The sequence below is a fragment of the Corythoichthys intestinalis genome, chromosome 22 (genome assembly GCF_030265065.1).
Source record: "Corythoichthys intestinalis isolate RoL2023-P3 chromosome 22, ASM3026506v1, whole genome shotgun sequence".
In the NCBI taxonomy this organism is placed as follows: Eukaryota; Metazoa; Chordata; class Actinopteri; order Syngnathiformes; family Syngnathidae; genus Corythoichthys; species Corythoichthys intestinalis.
Window position 1 is genome coordinate 21314274 of NC_080416.1, and position 27229 is coordinate 21341502.

Here is a 27229-nt window from a genome sequence, read left to right on the forward strand (position 1 = left end):
AAAGACATAACCACATGACGTCAGTTGATTGATTCATGAAAATAAATGAAGTTACTAGAAAAAAAAAAAAAAAAAAGAATTTCCCCCCTAAACATCTAATCATTCAATGTTCCAAATCTTAGAATTGGTAGTTTCACAGCTCATTCAGCTTTTAATTAGTATTCCAGCTCCTATATATTTGGGAGGAGCTTGTACTACTTAGGGAAACATTTACACATAATCCATAAAGTAAGCACTCACAGTAGCATATGCAAGCTCTGTGTTTCTTTGCTTCTTACGGGGCCAACTTGAATACCATCATTACACCTCTAACTCCCACTCCCCTCCTCCTTCATCCACCCTATTTGCCCTGTCCTTCAAAGTTGGATTTTTTTTTCTTGAGTGTGCACATACCCACGACCCCTCACCCCCACACCCTCTCTGAAGCAGTTTTTATCCTACCAGTCCCTCACAGTGCTGGCCCGGAAAGGAATAGGGGAGCAAGACGAGAGGATTTGGTGAACCGAGGAGAGTGACACCGATAGAGGAGAAGGACCATGGCTTCTCTCTCGGTCGTGCTGAAGTCCTGGGTAGTACTGCAGACACTGTGCCTAGTTTTGGCCCAAGTGGTAAGTAGATAAGGGACACCTGCTAGATGCAAAACGAGTATAAGGTCGGGGCCCTTAAAAACAGTGGATGTCTTTTCATTTCATTGATTTGGTGGCAAATGTATTAAAGGTTTAAATGATTTTCTGCTATCATATGTGATGTTGGGTAATCACCTGACTCAAATCTAAATGAAATGGATGGATTTTCTGCTCTTCCGCAGTGGATACAAAGTGAAACAGCCTTCACTTGTTTGGATTATTATTGTTATTGTAATTAAACTCTTGTGTTGGGTTTTTAATGGACACCATGAAGTTTTCCTGGGTGATATTTTTGCACAAGACTTATTTTTCAAACAAGGAAGAAAATGTATTTTCCTTTTCTCAAAGGGAATGCCTGTAGCAATGGAGGATGGAACTCCATGGACATTGGCACACACACACATATGCGCATATACTGTACAAACAAACTAACAATGACCACTGTGTGTGAAAGGCCTTATTCAAACTGACAACCATGTGCTATCTGCTGGATTCCTTTACTCTGGAGGACTATACATTTTTCAGTCTTTTTTTTTTAAATTCTTTTTGAAATCCCAAAGAAAAGGAATTTTGGATTAAAAGAAAGTCTCACCTGGAATGGCTACATACATGAAGATGAAAGGGTGGAGATGCGGGGGGTGTCGGCTGACTGACCCCTCCTTACACGTTCCCCTTTCGGTCCTTTGTATTTTCATGTTGTTTTGAATTATTCATATTTATTGGTTTTTTAATGCTTTCATATTTTATACGGAATTGTTCTTCTGTCTTTAAAGGCAGTACTTCCATTTGCAAAAACCTTCACAAAGTGGATGTTATTACTGGCTATGTTGTGAAATGTGTGGTTATTACTATAAACATTTTATTATTATAATGTTACAACTCAGTGTTGGAGCAAAACAACCCATTTTGATTGTACAGTGTGATTTATGCAAATTTCTAATGAATATATTTACATAAGTGTATATGTCAAAATATTATTTGTAGTTACACAGCATGAATGCAATTCTGGAAACTTTTTCTCTTAGCTATTATTTTAGACATATCATTAAAATTGATATATTTAACCCCCCCCCCCCCTTTAAAAAATTACAGGTTTTCTTTATTTTCTTCTTCTTTCAGAAAAATAAACCTGATGGGTAGAAATTGAGAAAAATATCTCAGTCAAAAAATGTATGGTTTCTTGTTGTGAGAAAAAAAAGTGAATTTATGTACAGAGTATATCTAATAATATTTTCTCTACTTTCAGAGAGGTCCTCCTGGACCTCAGGGCCAGGCGGGCCCACCAGGTCCTTCTGGCACTCCTGGTTCAGACGGCATTGATGTGAGTATCCCCCACTGCGTTGCCCACCTGATCTAACACAAAGAGCATGATTGTGCAGGGAGAAATACCAACCCAGCACTTTAGTGCAGTCCTAAAGTTCAACCAGTAGAGGACTCTAAAATGCAAACAGACAGTGCTACAAAGGAGCTCTGTTCCTAGTAGAGAGCTGTCTTTGAGAAGGGACACTTGGCAGACCTGAGGAAATGGGTCCAAGTTTGTGTCCCAGTAATGTGATAGATTTAAGATATTTTTAGAGTTCGCTGTTGGAGGGAGTTCCCCAAATTTTCTGTATATGAATGCCACAGCAGTAGACTGCATAAATAAACTCTTGAAGAAATTTCAAGTATTTACTATTGGGGGTTGAGTCAATATTAAGGGGTCTCATTAAAAACAATTGGGCAGGATTCTACATGGTTTTCTTTAAAAGTGACGATCTATTTAAAAAAGAAAGTATTAGTCAGGAACAATAAGGATTGTAGTGATGCAACAGCATTGCAGCCAGTTAAGTCTCATTATCACATTTTTGTTTAAACGTCTAATGTATGACTATCATCACCAGTTTGCTATGAATTGTAGTAAATATAATTTACTGTAATTTTCGGACTATAAGCCACTACTTTTTCCTTCATTTCGATACCTGTGGCTTATAGTACAATGTGGCTTATTTGTTGATGTATTTGTGTTAATAAGTAACATTTTATTTGACAACTGCATCATAAGACTGTCATAAGACCGTCATAATTATGACATGACACTGTCATGGGCATTATTGAATGCTTATGTCATTAAGTGTCATCTGGCAAATTATGTGACTAACTCCTTTATGTCCAACTTGGATCTTTTACACCATTCAAAGGTTAGATAATTTGCCAGATGACACAAAATGACATCTGTCATAAGCATTCATTAATGCCCATGGCAGTGTCATGTCATAATTATTATGGCCTTATGACATTTTTATGGCGCCACTGTCAAATGAAGTGTTACCGAATACCATAGCTAGCAATTAATGAAACAACTGGAACAGTAACTGAAGAAATAATTAGCATAGAACATGAATTTTGATTGTTATTTACATCTGTAGCACTGCAATGCATGCTAGGAGGCCTGTTGGATGACAACAGTGTTGACAGTAGGTGGCAGCAGAGGTGGACTGTCTCCCCCGAGGGAGCAGTGATGGCCAAATGAAGCTTCCTAAAGCAATGAAGCTTTGCAGCCAATTGGTTCCAAGCTTCATGTGGTTTATTTGGTCTTATGACAGTTGTATGATGCTGCTGTCAAATAAAGTTTTACCGGTTAATATCTTCTGGTGTAAATATCCCATAATACAGTGAGGACAGCTGCGGCTTACAGTCCAGCTTATCTATGAACAAATGCGGTTTTTGTGCCAAATTTGGTGGGTGGCGGCTTATAGTCATATGCGCCTTATAGTGCCAAAATTAGTGTAGTTTATACATGATAACTAGGGCTGTCAAACGATTAAAATTTTTAATGGAGTTAATTACAGCTTAAAAATTAATTATTCATAATTGATCGCAATTCAAACCATCTATAAAATATGCAATATTTCTTTGTAAAATATTCGTGGAATGGAAAGACAAGACGGATATATACATTCAACATACTGTACATAAGTACTGTATTTATTTATTATAACAATAAATCAACAAGATGGCATTAACATTATTAACATTCTGTTAAAGTGATCCATGGATAAAAAGACTTATAGTTCTTAAAAGATGAATGTTAGTACAAGTTATAGAAATTTTATATAACTTAATGTTTTCGTTTTAATAAAATTTGGAAAATGTTCAATCAAAAACTAAACTAGTAGCTCGCCATTGTTGATGTCAATAATTACAACATGCTCATGGTGCTGAAACCCATAAAATCAGTCGCACCCAAGCGCCAGCAGAGGGCAGCAAAACACCAAAAAAACACAAGTAACAAGTGGACATGACACTGTGCTGCATTTTTATCTGTTTGAGCGGAACATGTGCGTTAAATGCGTCAAATATTTTAACGTGATTAATTAAAAAAATTAATTACCACCCGTTAACGAGATAATTTTGACAGCCCTAATGATAACACATAATATTTTTATCTTTTTTGCTGCATTCCATGTCCTAATAATACATATTTTATTATTTCAGGGAGACAAAGGTTTGCCCGGCCCACCTGGTCCACCAGTAAGCACTGTTTATTTTGAACATGTGAACATTACTCAATATTATGTCGATTCGTATTTTAATGGGTGTTTTTTTGGTAGGGACCAAAGGGAGAGCCGGGACAGCCTGGTCCTGATGGTGCGCCAGGAGAGAATGGTATTGATGTAAGCAAGCTGCATGTTTACTTCTGCATCAGGCCTTTGGGACATTTTTCAGGAGGGCACATATTATGAGAGGGATGGTTGCATTTATGACTACTAGTAATGTTGTTTTAATGAATTGTTATATTTGTTGTTGACCTCAGTAAATTTGGTAGTAAAATCTTGTAACGTGCATATAAAAGAAGAACAGTCATATATGAATACAAATGCTTTTTTAAGACAAGGCTATTGCATTTAATCGTTAACAGTGAAAAGTCTATGTGATTCATTGCAATAAATTTGCTCAGTAGTGTTGATGGCAGCTTTTTTAGCAGGTTTTTCTTCAACTCATCGTTAATGTACCCGAATTATTTGAGTAAAATGTTAGTAGGCTGCATCTGCTCTATGCGCACTAGGACATTGTGACAAAATAAATTACCATATGTGACCTGTAATCATTCAGTAATAAAAAAAAAAAAAAAAAAGGTTTTGGATTTACTTGACATATGTAATGTAACACTCATGAAGTTAGATGAATTGAAGCAAGTCTTAATTTAAGAAGTGTGCCTCATAGTCACAAGTTTTGCGCATACAAATACACACGAACTGCAAACACACACCATCTTTAGAGCTTTAGTCACTAATCCTCCTTGGAATCTCAATCTCCAGTTTGTTTCCTAATTACCTACAGGAACCGTGTCAGGTTTAATCATGTGTTGGATTATTTCGATGTGAATTCAAGCCTCACATAGTAACACAGTGCCTTACCTACTTTAACCTCCCTGTTTTCATCCTTTCCTGTCTGTCTGCAGGGTTTGATTGGTGCAAAGGGTGATCGAGGTGCAGTGGGAAGCCCTGGCCCAAAGGCAAGTGTTGCGATTCAGTCCTATTGGAAGGATGAAAAAACATTACAATATGCTCTGTAAAATATTTCAGAAGTTTGAAACTCAAAAAGTCAAAGTAGTCAACATAGAATAGTGTCCCCTGTTGAAGTATTTGATTTTAACTACTGAACTGATTTACTGGCTTCACATTTAATGATGCTCGTTAAGGTGTTTCAAACTTTTGCGGCTGGGTTATTGGATTTATAGCACCATCATATCCATTTATAACACCAATCTTCAAAGTAACCTCAATAGCTGACACATTAATCAGATGAAGTACATTGTGAAACATTAAAAAAAGCATCTGAAATGTAATGAAGTGGAAGTTTAAAGAGATGTTAAAGTGACATAGTGTGTACTGCATTGCACTTAAGTAATTCATTACATTTTATTTGCGGTTGAAATTAATTTAGGATGAAAAATTAAAATAGTAATTGCCTCTTTTAATTTCAGCAGGACTACATTATGAACATGCCTCCTCTATAAAACCGCATCCAATAATTGTCCATGAGTATTGTATTATTTATGAATGCAGCATGCTATAGTTTTGTTTAATCACTATTTTTATGTGTGATGTATTGTTTAATGTGTCGATTCTCCCATCTGCAGGGTCAGCCTGGGTTGAGTGGAGAACCTGGCAGACCAGTAAGTATTTTTTTTGTCCACCACATTGCTAATACGTGCATTCTTATAAACGTTCATATTAAGCATTTGTACCTTTTAAAGCAACAGATAAAAATAATCTTTCAAGGAAATGGAAGCAATTAGTCCTGTCAAGTTAGCAATACTCTCACTGAACTGCAGCCTTTCAAGTCTCCTATGTAATATGCCCGAAGTTCTGACCAGCTGTCCTGTATTTGGGAGTAAATTCATCCAGATGTGGCATATCCTTCATGATAGGAATGAAAGATCTGTGTCTGTTCACATTTCTTTGTTACATGTACACTAAATTGTTCTTACAGAGGATTTATAGGTTAGAGTTAGATTTATAGGTAGGAGTTTGACTTTTGGGGGAGGGGGGGCACAACATGTTGATGACCCCGAAATGCAGTGTCAGCAAAAAAATTAACTTACAAGAAAATGTATAATAATAAGTTGACAATGAGCGTATTTTATTCCCCATCATTCTTGAGGTGAATTGTAAATCAGGCTGCTTCAGCAATACTTTTCGCCAAGATCGTCATCCATTGAAAAGGGCACGCCCGTTGGTGTTGTGCCAATGTAGTTACCACAGTCAAAAAATGTATCACCTGGGCGGAGCCATATGCAGTTAGATTTTTGTCTTCATTATGCAACCCACAAAAAGTTGCTTCAATCAAAATATATATTTTCAATCAAAAAAAAATGTGTTTGAATGCAAAAATGAAATTGAAACTCCAAAAAATGTATGTGAAAGCTATTTTTCCTTGATTTAATTTTTTTTTGAAGGAGTCAAGTTTTTTTTTTTTTGATTGAAGCAACTTTTTTGATTGAAGTAATGTTGATATGTATTTGGGCCACATTTTGGCTTCGACGTTTTTGTCTTTATGATTCAATCAAAAAATAAGTTGCTTAAAAAATATATATATTTTCAAAAAGAAAATTTCAATCATAGAAAACTTTTGTGAGTGAGAAAAAATATTTGAGATTAAAAAAATTGCATTTGAACACTTAATTTTTCATTGAAAAAGATTTTGTTGATTGAAGCAATCCTTTTTGTTTTTGGGCCATTTATGGGTAGGACATTTGTGTCTATATATACAATATATATAAGTATTTTCAATCAAAGAAAAAAAATCATTTGAAAAATAAAATTGCCCTCCCCTAATTTTTTTTTTTAATTATATGCAAGGCAAATGACCATCTAAGGTGTTAGTCACATGATCTGTTTGAAAAGTAATTTTGACCCATGATAAAAATATTTTTTTTTGTTCATTTCTTTAATTTTTGTTGCAGTTTTATTGCTTTACAACTTTTATATACTGTACATAGGAAAGTCAATTTCATGCAATGACACTTTTCGGCCACCAAGGTGGGCCTGCCCCCCCCCCCCCCCTTAAAATCCGCTTATGGGTTCTCTAGTCTTAGTTGTGTTAATGCTACTGTATATACAAACCAGCTCCTTAGTTTTTCTTAAAAACCCAGCTCAATATTTTGCATTGCAAAAACTCAACATCAGACATGGCTAATAATCCCAAGTACTGATGAAATTTGTAGTTAAGGTTATGGCGGGCCTCAAAGGATTATCAGATTTAAACTAGGCAAGCAAGATTGATCGCTACTCTTAAGTCAAACTGATGTTTTGTTTTGCTAAAAGGGTAAACTTTTCAGCTTTCACTGAACCGTAAGGATATATTAGAATATATCAGATTTCAGTTGTATATTTGAGAACTGGATTTGGATTTAAATATCTAAATAATAAAAATATTCAATATGTGACTAATACCACCTCCCATTACTGTGTATTAAGTAGTCTGTTGATAACAGACATATTTCACTGAATGTTTGTGTATGGGCATTCATTTTACTTCTTAAATTTAGCTGTCATTAACTAAACCACAGTGAATTTATTTAGTTGTTTGAAGACATATATTTAATATCTATCATAAAAGGATTTTAGAAACTGGCTTTGTCCTGAGCAACAGGTCACATTTCCCATTCATTCCCTTCCTCAATATTTAAAATGGTGTCAACTGTATTGATTCACAGTTAATCTGTTGGTTCCTAGGGTTGAAATGTAACACAGTATATAACCAGTAGAGGGTGCTCCATCTCCATGTTTTGTCCAACATCAGTACTGGAGTCATTCAATGTCATGGTAGAAGGGAGATGGTGGTTTGTAGTGCAAGTTCGTGACACAAGATTTTGTGCCGTGGGCTGTTCTTCCCGCAAGAAGGCTCACATACGTAATTACTTTGTTCATAATGAATTAAAACGCCAAATAAACAGCAAATGGAAGCTAATTGAAGAACTGTTCATACTATATTATGAGACTGTGCACGCTGCTAGAGATATAACTGGTTTATTACAATCACCGAAAATAATGCACAACAAATGTGTTGTATTTTCTGGTTGAGTAAAATCACAGATTAAATGTAATCCATCAGCAAAAATGTGGACAGATTTTGAACAGAACACAAGTTTAAATGCTTTAACAATTTGCCTCTCTTGTACACTCAGGGTCCCGGCCTCCCAGGACTTGCTGTAAGACTATTGATTAATAGTTTGATTTTTTTCAGATATACATTGTTTCTGGTGGACAGTTTGGCTATTATTGTGTCCTCTATTTATTTAGGGCGCACCAGGGCCTATTGGGATTCCTGGTGAAATTGGTCCAACCGGACCAAAGGTAAGCACATCTTAACATGTTTTAAGTGAACAAATGTCAGGCTCATTTGTTTTTGTTTTTTGTTTGTTTGTGTGTTTACTTTTTTTTTTTTTTTTTTTTAATTATATTTCCTTCTATTTTGGATTAGGGTTTAATGGGACCCCCTGGACCGCCAGGACTCCCTGGGCCACCAGGCAAGCCAGTAAGTCTCAAGCCCTTCTTTTGTGGTTCACACTGTAGTAAGTAGGGGTAATTTAATTTAAGTCAAGGTAAAAACTTATGGTATGTTATCCTGTACCGAATATACATGACAATACGTACACACGCAATGTCATATAGCACTTTACCATTCAGTAGTATGAGAAAGTGTCTCAAAAACTTTGACCTTGGGTGTAGAGTGCGTCTAGAGTTCTGGGAGAAAGCCTTATAAAATGATTAAACAAACTGAATTCAGAAAGGTGAAAGTTTATCAGTAAATGGTAATGTCATTGATAATGTGTACAGTGAGGAAAATACGTATATGAACACTCTGCTATTCGCAACTTCTCCCACTTAGAAATCATGGAGGGGTCTGAAATTTTCATTGTAGGTGCATGTCCACTGTTAGAGAGATAATTTAAAAAGAAAAATCCAGAATTCACAATGTATAATTTTTTAAACAAATTATTTGTGTGATACAGCTGCAAATAGGTATTTCAACACCTGAGAAAACGAATGTTAATATTTAGTACAGTAGCCTTTATTTGTAATTACAGAGGTCAAACGTTTCAAGTAGTTTTTCACCAGGTTTGCACACACTGCATGAGGGATCTTGACCCACCCATCAGTCAGGTTTCTGGGCTGTCACTGAGAAACACGGAGTTTGAGCTCCCTCCAAAGGTTTTCTATTGGGTTTACGTCTGGTGACCGGCTGGGCCATACTAGAACCTTATTATGTTTCTTATGGAGCCACTCTTTGGTTTTCCTGGTTGTGTGCTTCGGGTCATTGTCATGTTGGAAGACCCAGGCACGGCCCGTCTTCAATGCTCTGACTGAAAGAATTAGGTTGTTCCCCAAAACCTCACAATACAGTGCACTCTTCCTGTCCCATGCTTAGAAAAAAAACCCCAAAAGCATGATGCTACCACCCCCGTGCTTCACAGTAGAGATGGTGTTCTTGAGATAGTACTCATCATTCTTTTTCCTCCAAACACAGTGAGTAGTATTATGACCAAATGTTCTACTTTCTCTAATCTGATCATTAAAATGCTCCCATGACTGCTCCGCATCATCCAGGTGGTTATAAGCAAACTTAAGACGGGCCTTGACATGTGCTGGTTTAAGCAGGGGAACCTTTTCATTTTCATTCTTTCAAACCATGATGTCTTAGTGTATTAACAACAGTAACCTTGGAAACAGTGTTCCCAGCTCTTTTGAGGTCATTGACCAACTCCTATCGTGTAGTTCTGGGCTGATTCCTCACCTTTCGTAGGATCACTGAGACCCCATTAGGTGATATCTTACATGGGGCTCCACTCCGATTGAGAATGACCGTCATGTTTAGCTTTTTCCATTTTCTAATGATTGCTCCAACAGTGGACCTTTTTTCACCAAGCTGGTTGGCAATTGCTCCGTAGCCCTTTCCAGTCTTGTAGAGGTGAACAATTTTATCTCTGTTGTCTTTCAACAGATCTCTGGTCTTGACCATGTTACAAGTTTGAGTCTTACTAATTGTATGGGGTGGACAGGTGTCTTTATGCTGCTTTCAACCTCAAACAATTGCATCTGCTTCAGGATAATACATGGAGTCGAGGTGGACTTTTAATAGGGAGACTAACAGGTCTTTCAGGTTCAGAATTCTAGCTGATAGACAGGTGTTCAAATACTTATTTGCAGCTGTATCACACAAATAAATTGTTATAAAAAAATCATGTACTGGGATTTCTGAATTTTTCTTTTTAGATTATCTCTCTCACAGTGGACATGCATCTACGACGAAAATTTCTGACTCCTCATAATTTCTAAGTGGGAGAACTTGCAAAATAGCAGGGTGCTCAAATACTTATTTTCTCCACTGTATGTAACACATGATGTCTACAGAAACAATGTAGAGTGACTTTCAATTTGAAGAACAGTGCAACCGAACCGACTTAAAATCTTCAGCGTGTGTAAAGGAGCTAAATAAAATAAAAATAAAAAAACTTTGATTTATCAATCAATCATCAGGCTTAAACACTATAAAGCAGGGATGTACATGGTAAATAGTAGACACCCCACCCTGCAATCATTTAGGATTTGAGATATTTTAATATCAAAACCAAGTGTTTTTGATCTCCTGATTACACACTATAGAGCATTGAACAAAAATAATTGGCCTTGTCCCAAATACAGTATATTATTTTGGAGTGCGGTATTGCATTTTTCTAATGTATAAAAGTAGGTTTTGATGCTTCAAAAGCAGTAATTCAAGTTATGCTATGTTTAGGAAAATAATTGAAGCGTTCGATGCACCATACTGGCAAGCTCTGTGAATCTTTTGCATATCCCTGCACAGAAGACACTGAAATATCAACAGTTTTGAGCGGAAGGCTTTCAAGTGTATTTTCTAGGGGGGAGATATACTCTCCTACGTGTATCTTGGGGAAGTCTTCAATGAGAGTGATGTTTACAACTCATGGGAGTGTATTGGTTTAGCTTTTGTGCTTATCTCATCTACGCTACACCAACACACCTTCCATCAGATGTGTGGGCTGAATCCAGCAGCCTCTGAAGAGATATTTTACCTCCTCACGCAATCTATAAACAGACAAAAGGAAGGATGGAGGGAAAAGTTGATCGAGATTTATTAGTTTGCATAAACAACTGTTGCCAACTGAACAGGTGACTTACACAGTCCATTAATCTATCGGTTCCTTGCCTGTGTAGGGCCCGCCAGGGAAGTTCATTGGTGGAGAAGAAGGAAGTGCCGACTTCCAGGTAAGACTCTGAGATAAAAATAAAGTGTATTTATTGCACATAATGCCATTACACATCGTAATTCACAAGTGTCCCTCTCTCTACCACAGTGTCCTCTCAACTGTCCAGCAGGAGCTAAGGGCCCACAGGGACTTCAGGGTGTCAAAGTGAGTGTCCTTGCTCTGCCGTTACAAGTCATCTCGAAAAAGAAAGAAAAGAAGTAAAGCAGTTTGTAGCAGGTAGATCACTGCCAAGGCTGAAACATTCTGAACATGTTGGTCTAACATTAAAGGCCATAGCGCAATATACAGGTCCTGTTGGTGCAGGTTAATTTGTTCGATACGATTGTCCCTATTCCACTTGGCTCCAGTACATATAGACAGTAACAGAGAAAAAAAGGCATCTGTACCCGTAATTGGATCCTAATGACTTATAATAATTGATCATTTTGCTTTGTGGTTGCTCTTTAGGGCCATAAAGGACGCCCCGGTGCTCTTGGAGAACCTGGCAGTATTGGAAAAGTGGTAAGCTATACAATCTCTCATGTTCATACTGCATAGTTTTATATTTTCACCCTGCATTCAGAACCAGCGGAGGAAAGGATTAGTTCTAATGAAGCCCCCTGAGGCACATGACTGGAGCTAATCTAGCTGTAGTAGTCAGGTCTGGCAGGGGAGTCAGCATAAAGGGTGAGCAGGATAAAAGGGCGATGGGAAGCCAGGTACTCGAATGGGAGGATGAGCCAGTCAGGGTTCATGTGTTCACCTCACCTCGCTGCATTAAGTAGATTTAATGACCACACTGTGAAATCCTGAGAAGCAAGGCAGACCTCAGGAATCCTGTCTCCTGTGGGTTTGCTGTGTGGTAAAAATTACACGCTGAAATTGGTAATGAAGATACCTCCCCAATAATGTTGACCAGTGTTTTAGACGTTTTAAATCAGGGAAATACTGTGATTCTGTGATACTAACAAACTGCGGATGAATATGGCTATATCAGCATTGTTTAAATAATGAAGTAGTATTAGTGCAAAATGCATGTATAATAACACAGCACAGACACTAACATAATCTTGTTTTTGGTTCAATTCAGTGAAATGGATTTTTAAAAAAAAAATCTTTCAATTGGTAGCTACCTCATCTAAGCTTAAACAGCTACCGCAGGTAGCATGCCAGAAAAGCTCTTATTGTCTTGGATGAAATCCTTCAGTCCTAGTTTTTGGCTTTGTGCAGATTTAAAATGTTTATCATCAGAAAAAAAACATCCAAGTTTAATGAGTTAATTTGGACTAGACACTGATGCCTGATTGTAATCAGGCAAGATTGCTAAAGTTTACTCTTACCTAATTACAACCATCCCCATACCTCAGGCTTGTACGGAGGGGGCGGTGGTTGCTTGAGCATATGCCCCTTTGCCCCTACATGCCCAAAATGCCCCTTTTAACTGGGCATTCTTTTTTGTTTGTGTGTGCGCATGTGTGTGCTGGCCGACTGTACTTTAATTGAACACCGAAAAAACCTTAAAAAAAAAAAAGCCGTCTGTGTGCCACTAAGCCCCCCAAACCCCTCACCCTGCACGCTGCTCCTCTGTGACCTGGGTGTGTGGTGAGGAGTCTGAGGACATCTGGTGGTTAAAAAAAAAACAGTGTTACCCTATGAAACCATGTTCGAGTAAATACTGTAGTGAAAATTCTTACACCAGGTTGATTGTGGGGATTTTTAAGAAGTAAAAATATGTGATTTTCTCTTATATAGTTTTCTACTTTAATAACGAATTACACCCCCCCCCACCCCCCCAAGGCTATTTCGATCCGTGCGTCTCTATTCTTTATAGGTAACCATATATGTCAGTTCTCTTCACAAGGTTGTCTCGAAAGGTACACATCTTTAAGTTCTCTAATAATGAAATAACAGTTTTGAAAAAACTGTGCTGATGGTGGCTCATTGAACATCTAATTTGGTTTGTTCTCATATGAACAAGTTGAGTAAGGAGGTTTTGATATAGAGGTTAAAGAAGAACAGAGGCAAAAACTGAGTCACAGCCAGAAAGTGTTGATGACAGTGTTGATTTCTATTCACTGTTCCCCCCTCCCAATTAAAGTCTGTCACAGTCACAGCCAACTATACTGTAAAGCTGGTTAAACTGGAAGTTATGTTGTTGTAAAGTGTATTAAATTTTTGTTAATGTGCCTCTTTTGATCTATGAGCACCTGCCCCTCTGCACGGCCCTGATCATGTATAGTTCTGACAACATTAGCAACTGTTTGTTTTCAAATGACAACTGAAGAAAAGCGGTTTCATCGTATCCTCTAGGGAATCAAAGGAGAAGTGGGGATCTCTGGAGAACAAGGCATCCCTGGACCTTCGGTATGTCGACAGGAATAAATGCAGTACATTAGATGATGCGCTCAAATATTATGACTGAAGTAATTGGTTCAATAGCTGTCTTTATTCCCAGTGATTGTTCGGTGTTTCTAACTTTTTGTTAAAGGGTCCAATGGGCGTGAGGGGCTATCCAGGAATGATGGGTCCAAAAGGAGAGGCGGTGAGGAATAAAACTTTTTTTCATGTTCACATAACTTTATTGACCACTTTATCTTTCGAGGCAAGGCTGTTCTCATTTTTAGATGAGCTCCAAGTAGCTACAGTAGGACCTGCCCCCACAGTACAAACATCATCCATTACTAGCAATGGGGACATATGGAAATGATGCCACTGCGTATCTCTCGCTTCCTCTAATGAGTTGAGGTTATCTGGGTCCGCAGTGTCTCCATATGTAGTTAATGATCCTCTGGAGCAATCTATCTTACAGTTAACATTAGCAGTCTTAGCCAAGTTAGCACCAAAGCCAAAATGGCTCCTCGCTTTCTTTGTGACTCCCATTAGTGGATTGAGCTAAGCACTAATTGCCCCTTCATCACAATGAGGAGTAGGCGACTATGATCTCAAGCGATTAACAGCACTTTTTGTGCTTTTCCTCAGGGACCTCGTGGCTACAAGGGCATCAGTGGACCTGTAGGGATTCCCGGACCTCCAGTAAGAACCCCCGCAAGCACAGGTTTGTGTTGACAGAAAAAGAAGATGCACACATCTTAGGTAATCTATTTCACTTTCAGGGTGAGGAGGGACCTCAGGGTGCTCCTGGAGAGGCAGGAGACAAGGGAGATAAAGTAGGTGACTGGCCTAGTATATTCTGTTGAATATTTTGGTTAAAAAAGATCTTTTAATAAAAAAACATATCCTGGTATGTGATTTGAATACATTAACATTCATTTGATTCTGTTCCTCAGGGCAGCCCTGGTATTCAGGGCCCACAGGGTGCAGTTGGCAAAAAAGGAGACAATGTGAGATTTTTTTTGTACCTGACTCAGTTTGAGTGTGAGACTGTGCCAATTGAAGTCCACTGGCTCATGCATCTGCATTTTCAGGGCCTGCCTGGCATTGATGGAAAAGATGGCACACCTGGTATTCCTGGACTCAAAGTAAGGGGTGGCCTGCTGTTATCATGATAGGCATTGAAATGTTTTTTTTTCTGTTCTCATTTTTGACTTTTTTCAGGGAGGACCCGGTCAGGCTGGGATGCCAGGTCCTCCTGGTCATCAAGGAACAGCGGTGAGTGATTCATGACGGCATTGTCATGAAAGGCGAGCAAACCAGATTGTCTGCAAATGTTCATTGTTACTCAGGCCACGTAGGCAATTGTGGCAATGTTTCCTCCCCAAATAAACAAGAATAGAACACAAGCAAGGAATACTAGCAGAAGGGAGCTGGTATATTTTTCTTTGTTTTCTGGGCTTTCCTCCAGGGTAACTGTGACCCGATGACCTAAGTTGTTCTAGAATTTAAACTACCTCGAGACAGCATTCCCCTTCCTGTGACATAGTGATTTATCACAATAAATCCAGTAGTGATTCACATTTGTGTACGTGCCATTCTGAGTCAGGGGTAATGGAGCATAGGATGCAAGCTTTGCTGTGTGGTCATTGCAGTGACACAGCTGTAAACACCATAATGTAATGCTGTGATGCATATCATAATAATAAGTCGCACAGGAACATACATCAGAATCACAGCAATAAACCCGATTTTGGGTTTATGATAGATTGACTAAAATGATCCACCATAATTATTAATAGGGAATTTAAATCATTGACATAATGATATTCATACTTGTCAAATAGGTCAATTAACTCACTAGTGTTTCAAGAGCATTGCACGACAATCTCCTATTCTGGTTTACCTTTGATTAATAGTATACTCGATTTTCTCATAAATGTCTATAGGGATTGCCCGGTAGTCCAGGTGCGAAAGGTGGAGCTGGAGTGAAAGTAAGTCTTTCATTAAATCAGAAAGTGCACACATTTCATGTAGTCTACATGGATTTTGTATGTTACACATCTAATTCTCCATCGTACTAGGGCGAGCCTGGACCCAGGGGTCGTGCTGGCATGCCTGGTGCCCCCGGACCTTTGGTAACACACACATACATAACAAAACATGTTTTCATGCATTACACAGATGACCTTATGTTTCATATGTAAAATGACTTGTTGCTAGGGTGAACCTGGTGTTCCAGGGGAGGCAGGTATGGCAGGAGTTCCCGGTCCTAAGGTAAAGATATGAATACATTCCATATATGAAAGTGACAAAGATCCTCACCTTATTTGAAACTACAGGGGGACAGAGGTCAGCGTGGTCCGGTAGGACCTCAAGGAATAGTTGGGAAGATTGTAAGTTGCATGTATGCTTTGTATTCCATATTTTAAAGTCTAAAACAATAATTAATTCGTTGTACATAAATAACAGGGAAACAAAGGAGAGAGGGGGCCAATGGGTGTTCCAGGTGCTCAGGGCCTGAGTGGGACGAAAGGAGACAAGGTGTGCTGTGAAAGATCTGCATAAACATAGTTGCATAGATCTGTCCGTTAGGGGGCAGTGTTTAACCATAAGTAAAGTTCTAAATACATAGTAAATCAGAGCATGAGGCAAGAACTATTTATCATCTCAACATCCTCATTGTCCTTGGCTTAACGATCAGGTCACATCTTCTTACCTTGTCTTTCTGTACCTACATTGATGCCGTCTTGAATCAATACTTACATTTAATAATACATGAATTAAAATCTACACACTTCTCCTCTTCCAGGGATTCCAAGGAAAAAGTGGGCCAAAGGGAGACATCGTGAGTAGTGGTTTTGCTCATTTAAAACTCAGAAAATATACCAATATACTATGTATGGTCAACATTCCTGGCTTTTTTCTTCAAGGGTGACCCAGGTGTGGAGGGCTTAGGTGGCGAGAAAGGTGAAAAGGTAAGAAAACAATTAGAGCACAGATGCTTCAAGCTGAATAATATGATGACAGTTCAAAAAAACTAAACTTGTAAGAATTTGATAAAAGGTCAGACATGTCTAGAGGTTGCCAAGACTAGTTAGTTCATTCATCTTCAGTATTGCTTATCCTCACGGGGCTTGCACCCAGCCTAACCCAGATAACTGGGCTTGAGGCAGGATACAACCTGAACTGATTGCCAGCCTTAACCTTTTAACACTCACAATTGCATCTACGGAGAATTTGGAATATGAAGCGAACAATATAAATTGCAAAAATTCTACCAAATATGAGAACACTAAAAATACTTGAGGGAAAAAGCAATTTCTGACTTTTAAAGATGAAAATGCTTCCTTTTGTTTTGATAGGGTTTATCTGGAGAGCCTGGACCTAAAGGACAGGTAAGCTTTGTAGACTTATGTTTTTTTGTTTTTTTTCTACGATGAATTAATCACTACAACATCTTTACTCCCTTCTGGCTAGGTTCATACCGCAGGTCTTAATGCACAAATCCAATTTTTTTTCGTGGTTTTCCGACTCGAGTGAGGCATTAAATTTACGGTCTGAACACAGTGGCATAGAAGTGGACCATTTTAAATCCGATCTGGGTCGCTTTCGTATGTGGTTTAAATCCGATCTGGGCCACATTTTTCTAGAATGTGGCGGTGGTCTGAACTGTCAAGTCTCCCAAATTGGAATTCATGCAGCAATTACGTCAGAAAAGAGCTAGAGAGACAGGGCGCAACAGTAGCGGTGCAGGTGTGCATTAGCGTTAGCTCCTAGTTTGAATGCGGCCTTTGGGGAACGAGCGGGCTTGACAACAGTCATAAAAAAAATGAGTTGAGGATAAGCCTGAGAATGCTCAGTTTTCTCTCTGCTCCAAATGAGCAATATTTCAAGATTGCTTACACGGCCAGGAGTCAGGGCAAACTGTCTGTGTGTATGTGTGTGTGTGCGTCATGTGTAGTCATTTGTTTTGATGCTCCTGTGCATGCGGGTCAGTTGTTCAGTGCGTCTCGGACTGCGAATTAGTGCGCATGCATGATACTTGAACGGGCTCAATGGACAAAGGCAGTCTGAACGGGCACGCCAAAAAAACAGATATGACAAAAAAATCTGAATTGTGCATTAACACCTGAAGTACCAGAGAATCCTGGTACTCCTTTTAGTCCCATGCAATGGCCGATATGGCTACTCCCTCGGAAAACCCAGAGGTGGCCAAAATGACCCAAGTGCTTTTGAAATGGCAAGTTGCTATCTGACAGACAACAGCCGTTCATATGAAAATGTAACCACTAGACATACATTAACTCCAGACACAATGACCACAATTCCTGCTCCATGCCCCTGATTCTGTCCTTCTAAACTATAGACACAATTCTGTCTTTACACTCAAATTGCAGTTCTAAAACACTTTTTTTTCTTCAAAACAATGTACATTTGGGCCATTTTTTCTGTCGCTGTGTGTAGAGTATAGGAGTAGTGAGTTAAAAAATGTGTAAAAAGTGTCAAACTTCATAAATAAATGTAATTGAATAAATGTAGCTTGACCTGAACTGACACAAAGAGAGGCCAAATCGACCATTGCTTGGGAAGAGGTTTTTGTCTTGGAAAAGGCCGAGTCGGCCTCTGCTGGGTTTTCTAGTGTTAAGACCTGCGGTATGAAACTAGCCCTTGTGTCTTTGTTTTTACAAACTTCTTTCACCAAGGCTAGGTTCATACTGCAGGTCATAATGCACAAATCCGATTTTGTGTTTTTCCGACTCGAGTGAGGCATTAACTTGACGGTCTGAACTGGACTAGTCACATTGGAGTGTACCATTTCAAATCCAATCTGTTTCACTTTAGTATGTGGTTCAAATCCGATATGGGCCACATTTTTCCAGAATGTCGCGGCGGTCTGAACTGTCAAGTCTCTCAAATCGGAATTCATGCAGCGATTAAGTCAGCAAAGAGCGAGAGCGGCAGGCAGGAACTCTACTTCTACGCAGGAGGCAGGCTTGACCACAGTCATAAAAAAAAAAGAAAATGGAGTAAAGGATAAGCCTGATTATGCTTGGTTTTCTCTGTGTGCCAAATAAGCAATATTTTAGTATTGCTTACATGGCCGAGTCGAGGCAAACTGACGTACACACATAAGGCTAATGTGTGGGTCATGCACCTTTGAATATAAAACTAAATGGGGATTATTAATATCTGTTATTTGTGTACTCTTTTTGGAAATCAAAATGATCGCCCTGGAATAACAGATGACAGCCAGCATGCGTTGTGACGTGTGTTGTTTTGATGCTTCCTCGCATGCGGGTCGGTTTGCTCAACGCGTGTCGGACTGCGAATTTGTGCGCATGCGTAATACTTGAACGGGCTAAATGGACAAAAGCCGTTTGAACGGGCACGCCAAAAAAACAGATATGACAAAAAATCGGAATTGTGCATCAAGACCTGCAGTATGAACCTTGCCTTATTTTCCATCGATTCACTACAGTTTGGTGGTCCTTTTTTTTGTAGCAAGGAGTAAGGGGGGACGCTGGACACAATGGTCCAACTGGGGACCCTGGCAAGCCAGGTGACCAAGGACCTGCTGGGCTTCCTGGCCCCAGAGGACTCAATGGAGTGCGAGGTGTGCCTGGAAAGCCCGGCATTCAGGGCTCTCCAGTGAGTCAAGTTAATTGTTTACCTGCTGTTAAATACTTGCTAAAGTTTAGGAACTAATGACACATTGGGATCACCTCCTCAGGGACGTGATGCATCAGATCAGCATATTATTGAAGTAGTGCTGAAGATGTTGCAAGGTGAGTATCCAGAGATTTGAGATCAACCAGAAAATTATCAAAATGGTATCATGTGTTAAATTGATTAAACTATAGTCTTTTGGGTAAAACCTCTATCACAGAGAGGCTAGCAGCCGTAGCTGTGAGTGCCAAGAGGGCTGTGCTTGGTGGTGCTGGTGTAATGGGACCCCCAGGGCCTCCTGGACCTCCGGGCCCACCGGGCCCCCAGGGACCACATGGTTTGCCTGGTACAAGGGGCATCCCTGGCATGATTGGAGCACCCGGGCAGATTGGAAACACAGGGTTAAAAGGTAGGAAATGACAAAAAGTCTGAACAATTTAATTACATTACTTTCCAGAGAACATCCAAGTCCATTTTTTCTTTTATTTATTTCAGGAAAGAGAGGGGCCAAGGGTGACCGAGGAGATCCTGGCAAACCTCACCAAGGACCACCAGGACCCCCAGGAATTCAAGGCAAGTGAGATAAAGTTACCTGAGAGGATGTCTTTGGACTCCAGAGGGGTGCTTTCCTCTCCACAGGAGAGCCTTGTAAGAGGCATTTTAAAAGCATCATTAACTTCAGTCATTAAACAGATGCTCTTGAGTGATAATCTAAGATTCCAACAGCAGAATCTAATTTAAACTGTGGAAAACACACCCTCATCCATCACATAAAGTGTAAATATATGCACACATGCAGTCCTTATGTAATTCAAATGATAAATGTATGGTAATTTCAAAGAATGGCCAATTGGTTATTAGTGATAACCCAATTGACAACGAATAATTTCATCCGATATCAATGCTTGATTGTTCCCTTTACAGGTCCTCGTGGTGTTGACGGTGTGGCAAGAGATGGCAGGCCAGGTGAGAGAGGCCCTCAAGGAGCTGCTGGTGAAGCCGGTCATCCTGGTAAAGCGGGTCCCCCAGGCCTCCCGGGCTTCTGCGAGGCTGCTATGTGTCTGGCCGCGTCGGCGTACACATCTCCGAGACTACAGGAGGCAGGAGCCATTAAAGGACCCAACATTTAGAGTACTGTCTCCATTCACCAGTTCATGAAAATGGGGAGGGAGAGAGGAACAGAGACCACTCTTCTCACTTGAACATCATGAGCAAGGGGTAGGGGAGAGATAGTATGTTGACTGAATGTGCATTCCACCCCCTCCCTTTTTTGAGACATACAACCCGATGGAACGTTCTCTCTTCTTAATCCCTACATCACAATGACAACACCAGGTCACATGCCACCCACTTCCCTCTGAATGTTCAACTTTTTGGATTGTAAGCATTTCCTTGTCTCCCACAACGGTGACCATGAGCTGATAGGACGTGACAGCAAAGTAAAAAAGTACATTGGGTTTGAAATACACAATATTTTGGGATTAGCTTGTCAGATATCTTGCCTCACGCGACATCACGACAAATGCCTTAAAAACTGTGCTAAGGACCAATAAATAATTCTGAAATGTATTCTCAGTACAATACCTTTGTAACTGTATTATTGCGGATTGTAAGCTTGAGCGAAATCCCTCATTCAACCCCCCCCCAGTGTCCCCAGTTTTATCCTTTCTCCATTACCCGCTTTCTGCCCAAGTCTCATTTTAGAAACTAACGACTACTTTATCTCTTCCTCTTGTTGCCTGGCAACGGCATATCCCAATGGGCACTCCCATCTCCCACAATGCAGTGCTGTAAATCTTTGTAAATGTGTGTTGATTATTATGTAGAGAAAAAGGAATGGGTTACGAGGCGCACCAACAAAGAATCCAGAGATTAATAAAATTTCAGAAATACAAAAATCTTATTTCCGGATGCATCCGTTAGGTTGTACGAATGTGCTCCCTGTACCACTGTCAACCTTCCATTAGGTGTCAGCAGTTAAATGAGTGATTTAATGTCATTAAAAGAAGTTATTTATTATTATTATTAATATAATCAACTGTAAAAACTTTTTTTTCCTGGCTGTTCAAGTCTTTCCAAACCAATAAAAATGAACCTTTTTATAAAATACAATGTTCTTTATTACAATGTAAAACTGATGTTTGCTTACTATTTAAATACAATTAGTAGAGAGTGCAAGCTGCAGTTGGTTTGAATTTGTCAACACTTGTTTGGCAGTTTTAAATATGAGTGCACATACATACTGTGTATACTGTAATTTATTTCACTTGAACACACCAATTGAACAAATATATTCCGATGAAAAACAACAAACCTTGCTTTGCAATGTTTTGTCTCTCTCAAATGATTTATAAAACAACTTATGGAAGAAACATGAGTTGCACAGCAATGACCTAAAACAATATATACATAAGATTGTATTGAGTGGCATTGACATTTTACAGACATTAGAAAGCAGTTTTATGCTGGTTATTATTAGCAAAAGAAAAACAGCAACTCATTCTTAAAAAGTTTGGCTAAAAAAAAAAAAAGAAAAAAAAAATTAAATTTGGCTATTGATGCTATCAAATTATATAATTTAAACAAGCAGTCGTATGCCAGTTTGATAGGTTGTGAATTTAAGATAAATTATTGTAAGCATTCCAGATGGTCATGTATGCATAAATGCATTTCAAAGTGTTAATTCAATTTACAAAATATGATTTTTTGCTTTTGTTTTGTTTTTACAAATAATAATCCTCCACATCAAATAGCTTGACATACATTACGCATATTTGGTATACAGTATTTTATTGGATATGGTAATATATAGCTCATCAAGTGTTTCAAAATGTATAAAAAGCTGCTATATATAAATATAAATATTTACAAAACAGTAAACCCCTCAAAGAGGGTGTCTACACATCCATTCTCTGAGATTGAAATATGCATAGCACCACAAGCACTGAAGCCGTTGTCGGCATGGGAGGCACTGTTGTTTTTTTAGGAAAAAAAACAGAGGGGAAATGATATAAGAGGTGCAAGCAAAGTGCACAGTTCATGTTGCTGCTTTCTAAATGTGATAAAGAAACTGAAAACTAAAAAAACACTGTGGATCTTTTCACCTCCCTGTGGTTTGTTTGCAGGTGTGAAACATAAATAAAATAAAAAATAACAAATAAAGGTAGTCCCCGGGTTACGAGCGTGTTCCGTTCCCACGCTGGCGACGTAACCCGAATTTCCAGTCGGAATTAACCCTTTATGTACCCCTAAATCTGGAAATAACTATCCAAAAAGTCCCAAAGTATTGTATTTTTTTTTTTAATGATGGAGGATACACTGCCCTCTGGTGGCAGCGTTGGGTCTGGCTGGACTGTTGCCTTGTATGACTGAAGAGCAGACTCAGGCGTCTGATATGGATAACGGATAGCTGCCCTCGGGTTTGGTCCACATCAGGCTGTAAGTTGTTTAGCTAATATATGCTTGTGTATGCATTTGTAATTAAGTTAAGAGCTACAGTTTGTGGAGTTATGGGTGAGTGATTTGCTATAAGAATTGTAAATACGTCAGCATTAATAGCATTTAAGCTAGCGTACTTTTGTTAGGCAAATTAGGCTACTTTAACCTATTTACTGAACAACTTCACGTTTAGTGAGGACAGAACAAGTTATATTAATGAAGTAAAGCAAAAAATAATATGTGTGTACAGTAAGGTACTGTTTATGCGACTAAAAAAAACAAATGGATACAAAATTGTGACGTCGAAATTGCGTAAGTTGAGTTTGTCGTAACCTGGGGACTACTTGTATGCAAAAAAATATGTGGTATTAAAAATTCACTGCTTATGTCTTCGTTCAGGTTTTTAAAGAATCATGGTTTTTTAAAGAGCACTGGACAAACAAATCACAGTGGTGCTGTTCAACAACAAGGGAAGTTCCGAATATTTAATACTGCGGTCATTTTCTTAGCTAACTAAAATTCACCTACTTGTCAACTCATTGCCAAGGACCCTTGACAGAGGGGCCCTTGGGGCTATATTCTACTTGATGGCTCATGCAGTCCGATGGGTTACACCGGCCATCAATTCCCTTAGAACCAGCTGGCCCGGGTGGACCTGGGATTCCAGGAACTCCCTGCTGTCCAACAGCACCTGGGGGTCCCATTTTACCATAGCCTGGGGAACCTGGGACACCTGAAGAGGCAGAAGGAGAATATACAATTTACACATCTAAACATCATTAAAATCTCATTAATGTTCCCTTAAGGGTCCAATCCACTTAGCACTAAATGCATTTTGTAAACTAAATGATGGACAGGAAATTGATAAGACAACACAAATAAGTGATTACAGCAGGTTACTGGTAATTGGAGCCAGTGCTCTGTGAAGTAGTGAAGTACCCCAGATGTTCATTTCTGACTCAATTATATGATAATATTCGTAACTGATTAAGAATGATCACTAGCATAATCACGTTGGCAATCTCTAATCAGTGACAGCAAAAACTCTTAAAACATTTGCAACATTACCAAACTAAGTGCCAGGTGCTGTTCCTAATTCTGTGAAGAACGAGCACTCCATTGTTGGAGATTTGAGTATAAAAGACAAATTGTCAGATTTTGTCGATGATCTCAAAACATACAGTATGTAAACCAGTCCTGTACATCACCTGGTGCTCCTGGTGGTCCTACATCTCCCACCTCGCCGACACCTTTATCTCCCTTTGCACCAGCAGGCCCTCGTGGTCCTAAAACGAATGGCATAACTTCAAGCAAATGAAAGTTTTAAACAACAAATAACATTGGTTTTCGGTACTGTTCTCACCAACTGGGCCAGGGGCTCCGGGCCGACCCAACCGACCAATTTGTCCTGGGATACCCGGTGCTCCAGGGGCTCCCGGATTACCAGGAATGCCGTCCTTCCCTGGGGGCCCAGGCCGACCCGGAGATGACACCATTTCCACAGGACTTTGCATTCGAGACATGTAATAGGCCATTCTCTCTGGAGAGATTAGATGCATTCAGTAATTTCACAAGAACAACACAAAACCAGTATTCTTCGCCAAAGGAGAAATTGAGTTCAATAAAAGTTAATGTACATCTAAAAAACTGGAATTGGCTGTACTGTGGTGCCTGACTTATGAGTTTAATATGTTCCATGACCACACTCGTAACCCAAGACAATGAGACTGTAAATGTTCTTTCACGATAAAAGATTAATGGAAATGCAATTCATTCTAGCCCCACATTGTATTTAAGGTGTTCCGCCATGGACACCAGTGGGATGTGCAATACAGACACAGATTCACACAGGGTGTAAAACTGATGCAGTAATGTGCAATTACATTAATGGATTAATGCAGAGGATAAAGCACATAGGCTCTAGTATATATGCGAGTATTTATTTATTTTTTTAATCTGGCTGCATGTGTTGTCTAAGTGTTTGTGTTCCAATACCCCATTTTAAAAGGTCATGACTACTTATGGAAAACCGGTATTTTTACAACACCATTATTTTATTGCAGAATATGTTAACACTTTCAGCAGAAAATAATGAAATCACAATCATTGGATTATCATTTAGGAATGCATTATGATGAGTGTTGTTAATAACTGCGTTAGAGTATAACAGCGCTTCTAACGGTATTATTTTTTTCAGTAGTGATAGTCCAATTAATTACTTTTCCCATCTTTGCAACGCCATTAATGTTACTGAGGATGTGAAGGGGCACGTTAGTACAATTTGGTGAAATGAAACACGAGTTGTCTGATTTTGTCACAGCTTCCTGGGAGAGAGCCGTTGCAAACGCGATGATGATTGGCTAGGTGGCTCAGGGCATTAGGATAGCATTCACGTTCTCGTTAGTGTTAGCATTTAGCGTGGTGAGCGTTATCAAACTCTCAGGCAACTTTTTTTTTTTTTTTTTTTTTTTTTTACATACAGTCCGTGGCGTCCAGTTGGGTACCATTTTCCTGCTGAGTGTGCATTATCATAACCAAGTTGGCGTTGTCCTTGTAGATGCTACAATATAATAATAATAAATATTTTTTTTAATTACCAAAATAGTCACTTGCCCTAAACTTTTCTTGAATGATGTATCCATGAACCTTGTGTGATGTTTGGTTAATCAAAACAACTAAAGCAAAAATAGAAGAGGCAGGAGATTCAGAGACTCACTTGTATATAGAAAAATATACCCATATATATTAGGGGTGTGACGATACACACAAGTCACGGTTCAGTATGTACCGTACAACAGGTACAGTACAACAGAAAAAACAAAATGGCTTTTTTCCTTACAGCATTTTAAAGTTAAAGTTTGTGTACCGTTACATTCTTATACAGTATAGGTGAAACTTTAATAAAAATGTAAAAAGTGTGACCTACTTTTTTTTTGGGGAATGAAAAAAATCATTTCAATTCATCAGTTAATATAAACATATTTGATGTGAAGTTATAGAATTTATAGTGTAATAACATGTAAAACATGAAAAGTAACATCCGTTACTTTGCTGAGTAACTAATTACTCTCACAGTATTATCTCACAATACTCTCTCTAATTGAGTTACTAACTCAATTACTTTTTGGGAGAAGTAATTTGTAACTGTAGTTACTTTTCTAAAGTAAGACTAACAAAGATTGTGATGAACAAAAAAATATCTCACACATTTAGTTTTGCTATGGGCTAACTGAATAACTGCTACTACAGTAGCTTGTTTGACGTCACTCAACCCCCAATAGTTAGCTGTCATATGCGGCAGAGACCATGTTTTACATGTTAAAACCATCATGTTAATTTAATTGTGGCTCCCAAAATACTGACCATGATAAGTTGTTTTTTTGTCTTCTTTAAGAATCATTAAGAATCATTCACTCATAAACACTCTGATAGTAAAATGAATTGAGTTTACTTCCAATAGCAAGCATATATCTTAAATGAAAGTTAAGCCAAAAACAAAAACAAACAAAAAAAAAAAGAATCAAACTCTGTACCTCGAGTCAATAATAAGTCAAAGCACCACTGTATTGTAAATAGTGGCAATATCAAGGATAAGTGTTTTTCCTCACCATCAAAAATTTTGATGACTTGCTGACGAATGAAGTTCTTGATTTCATCATAATTGACTACGGCCTGTGAAATGATGACCTGAATTAGTAAAAAGGGTAGAGAGAGAACATGCAGGAAGTGAAGGAGGTGTGATAGAACTGTAACCAACATCATGTCCTGGCATTCCTGGAGATCCAGGTGGTCCAGGGGAGCCGGCTGAGCCAGGGCTTCCTCTCTCCCCTCTGGGCCCGACTGGACCAATCATCGGTTGTGCATCCTTGGAGTGATATCCCAAACCTCCACCAGGGGGCCCTGGTCTTCCTCTCTCCCCTGGGGAACCTCTTTCGCCAGTGGCCCCAGGCTCACCCTTAGAAAGATGGATTGACAGCCATTAAATGTGTCACTCCAATGTCGTCCGACCCGTATCAGTAAGACTAGCTCAAAAAAACTTTATTTAGTCAGTAAGAGAACACAAACTGTGTGTTTGTCATCTTGAAGAAAAGACAATAAGCATTTGGCTACAACGATACCAATTTCTCCCAAGTAGCACCCCTTACTTCAATTGCATAAAAAAACACACAAAAACAGACTTGCCACATTAGTGATAGTGATTTATCGAAGACAAAGCTGCCCATAATGGACAACCAATGTTTACATGTCACCGGAAGACAAGTGTCTCTTGAAATAGAGTGTGTGGAGAAGAATCGAGGAGTCCGTTCTTGTCTTTCTCCTCTGTGCAACTAAAGCCCTGACAATGGTGTCCTGTCAGCATGACAAATCGCCTCATCTAGCATCTCCTCTCATGCTTAATAGCATTATC

At 39.0% G+C, this 27229-nt stretch overlaps 2 protein-coding genes across 4 annotated transcripts in view; one reads left to right on the forward strand and one right to left on the reverse strand.

Annotated features, from left to right (window-relative positions):
* col9a2 (procollagen, type IX, alpha 2) overlaps positions 1-21687 on the forward strand; it is a 28842-nt gene extending 7155 nt beyond the window's left edge. Inside the window, exons 2-33 of the mRNA XM_057827323.1 lie at positions 445-608; positions 1873-1947; positions 4101-4136; positions 4217-4279; positions 5068-5121; positions 5749-5784; positions 8299-8322; positions 8414-8467; positions 8595-8648; positions 11351-11401; positions 11491-11547; positions 11851-11904; positions 13693-13746; positions 13871-13924; positions 14362-14415; positions 14496-14549; positions 14670-14723; positions 14808-14861; positions 14938-14991; positions 15663-15707; positions 15798-15851; positions 15937-15990; positions 16056-16109; positions 16186-16257; positions 16526-16561; positions 16647-16691; positions 17079-17111; positions 19219-19365; positions 19448-19502; positions 19604-19792; positions 19879-19956; positions 20308-21687. Coding sequence (XP_057683306.1) covers positions 537-608; positions 1873-1947; positions 4101-4136; positions 4217-4279; positions 5068-5121; positions 5749-5784; positions 8299-8322; positions 8414-8467; positions 8595-8648; positions 11351-11401; positions 11491-11547; positions 11851-11904; positions 13693-13746; positions 13871-13924; positions 14362-14415; positions 14496-14549; positions 14670-14723; positions 14808-14861; positions 14938-14991; positions 15663-15707; positions 15798-15851; positions 15937-15990; positions 16056-16109; positions 16186-16257; positions 16526-16561; positions 16647-16691; positions 17079-17111; positions 19219-19365; positions 19448-19502; positions 19604-19792; positions 19879-19956; positions 20308-20513 — 2076 coding nt within the window. The 5' untranslated portion in view covers positions 445-536 and the 3' untranslated portion in view covers positions 20514-21687. The remainder of the gene's footprint in view (positions 1-444; positions 609-1872; positions 1948-4100; positions 4137-4216; positions 4280-5067; positions 5122-5748; positions 5785-8298; positions 8323-8413; positions 8468-8594; positions 8649-11350; positions 11402-11490; positions 11548-11850; positions 11905-13692; positions 13747-13870; positions 13925-14361; positions 14416-14495; positions 14550-14669; positions 14724-14807; positions 14862-14937; positions 14992-15662; positions 15708-15797; positions 15852-15936; positions 15991-16055; positions 16110-16185; positions 16258-16525; positions 16562-16646; positions 16692-17078; positions 17112-19218; positions 19366-19447; positions 19503-19603; positions 19793-19878; positions 19957-20307) is intronic.
* col16a1 (collagen, type XVI, alpha 1) overlaps positions 21411-27229 on the reverse strand; it is a 158553-nt gene continuing 152734 nt past the window's right edge. For 2 of the 3 annotated variants that reach the window (XM_057827320.1, XM_057827319.1), the window contains 5 exons: positions 26579-26776; positions 26430-26493; positions 24185-24361; positions 24030-24107; positions 21411-23554 (listed from right to left, as the gene is read on the reverse strand). In XM_057827320.1, coding sequence (XP_057683303.1) covers positions 23358-23554; positions 24030-24107; positions 24185-24361; positions 26430-26493; positions 26579-26776 — 714 coding nt within the window. In that variant the 3' untranslated portion in view covers positions 21411-23357. The remainder of the gene's footprint in view (positions 23555-24029; positions 24108-24184; positions 24362-26429; positions 26494-26578; positions 26777-27229) is intronic. The other variant, XM_057827321.1, reaches the window with a different exon arrangement.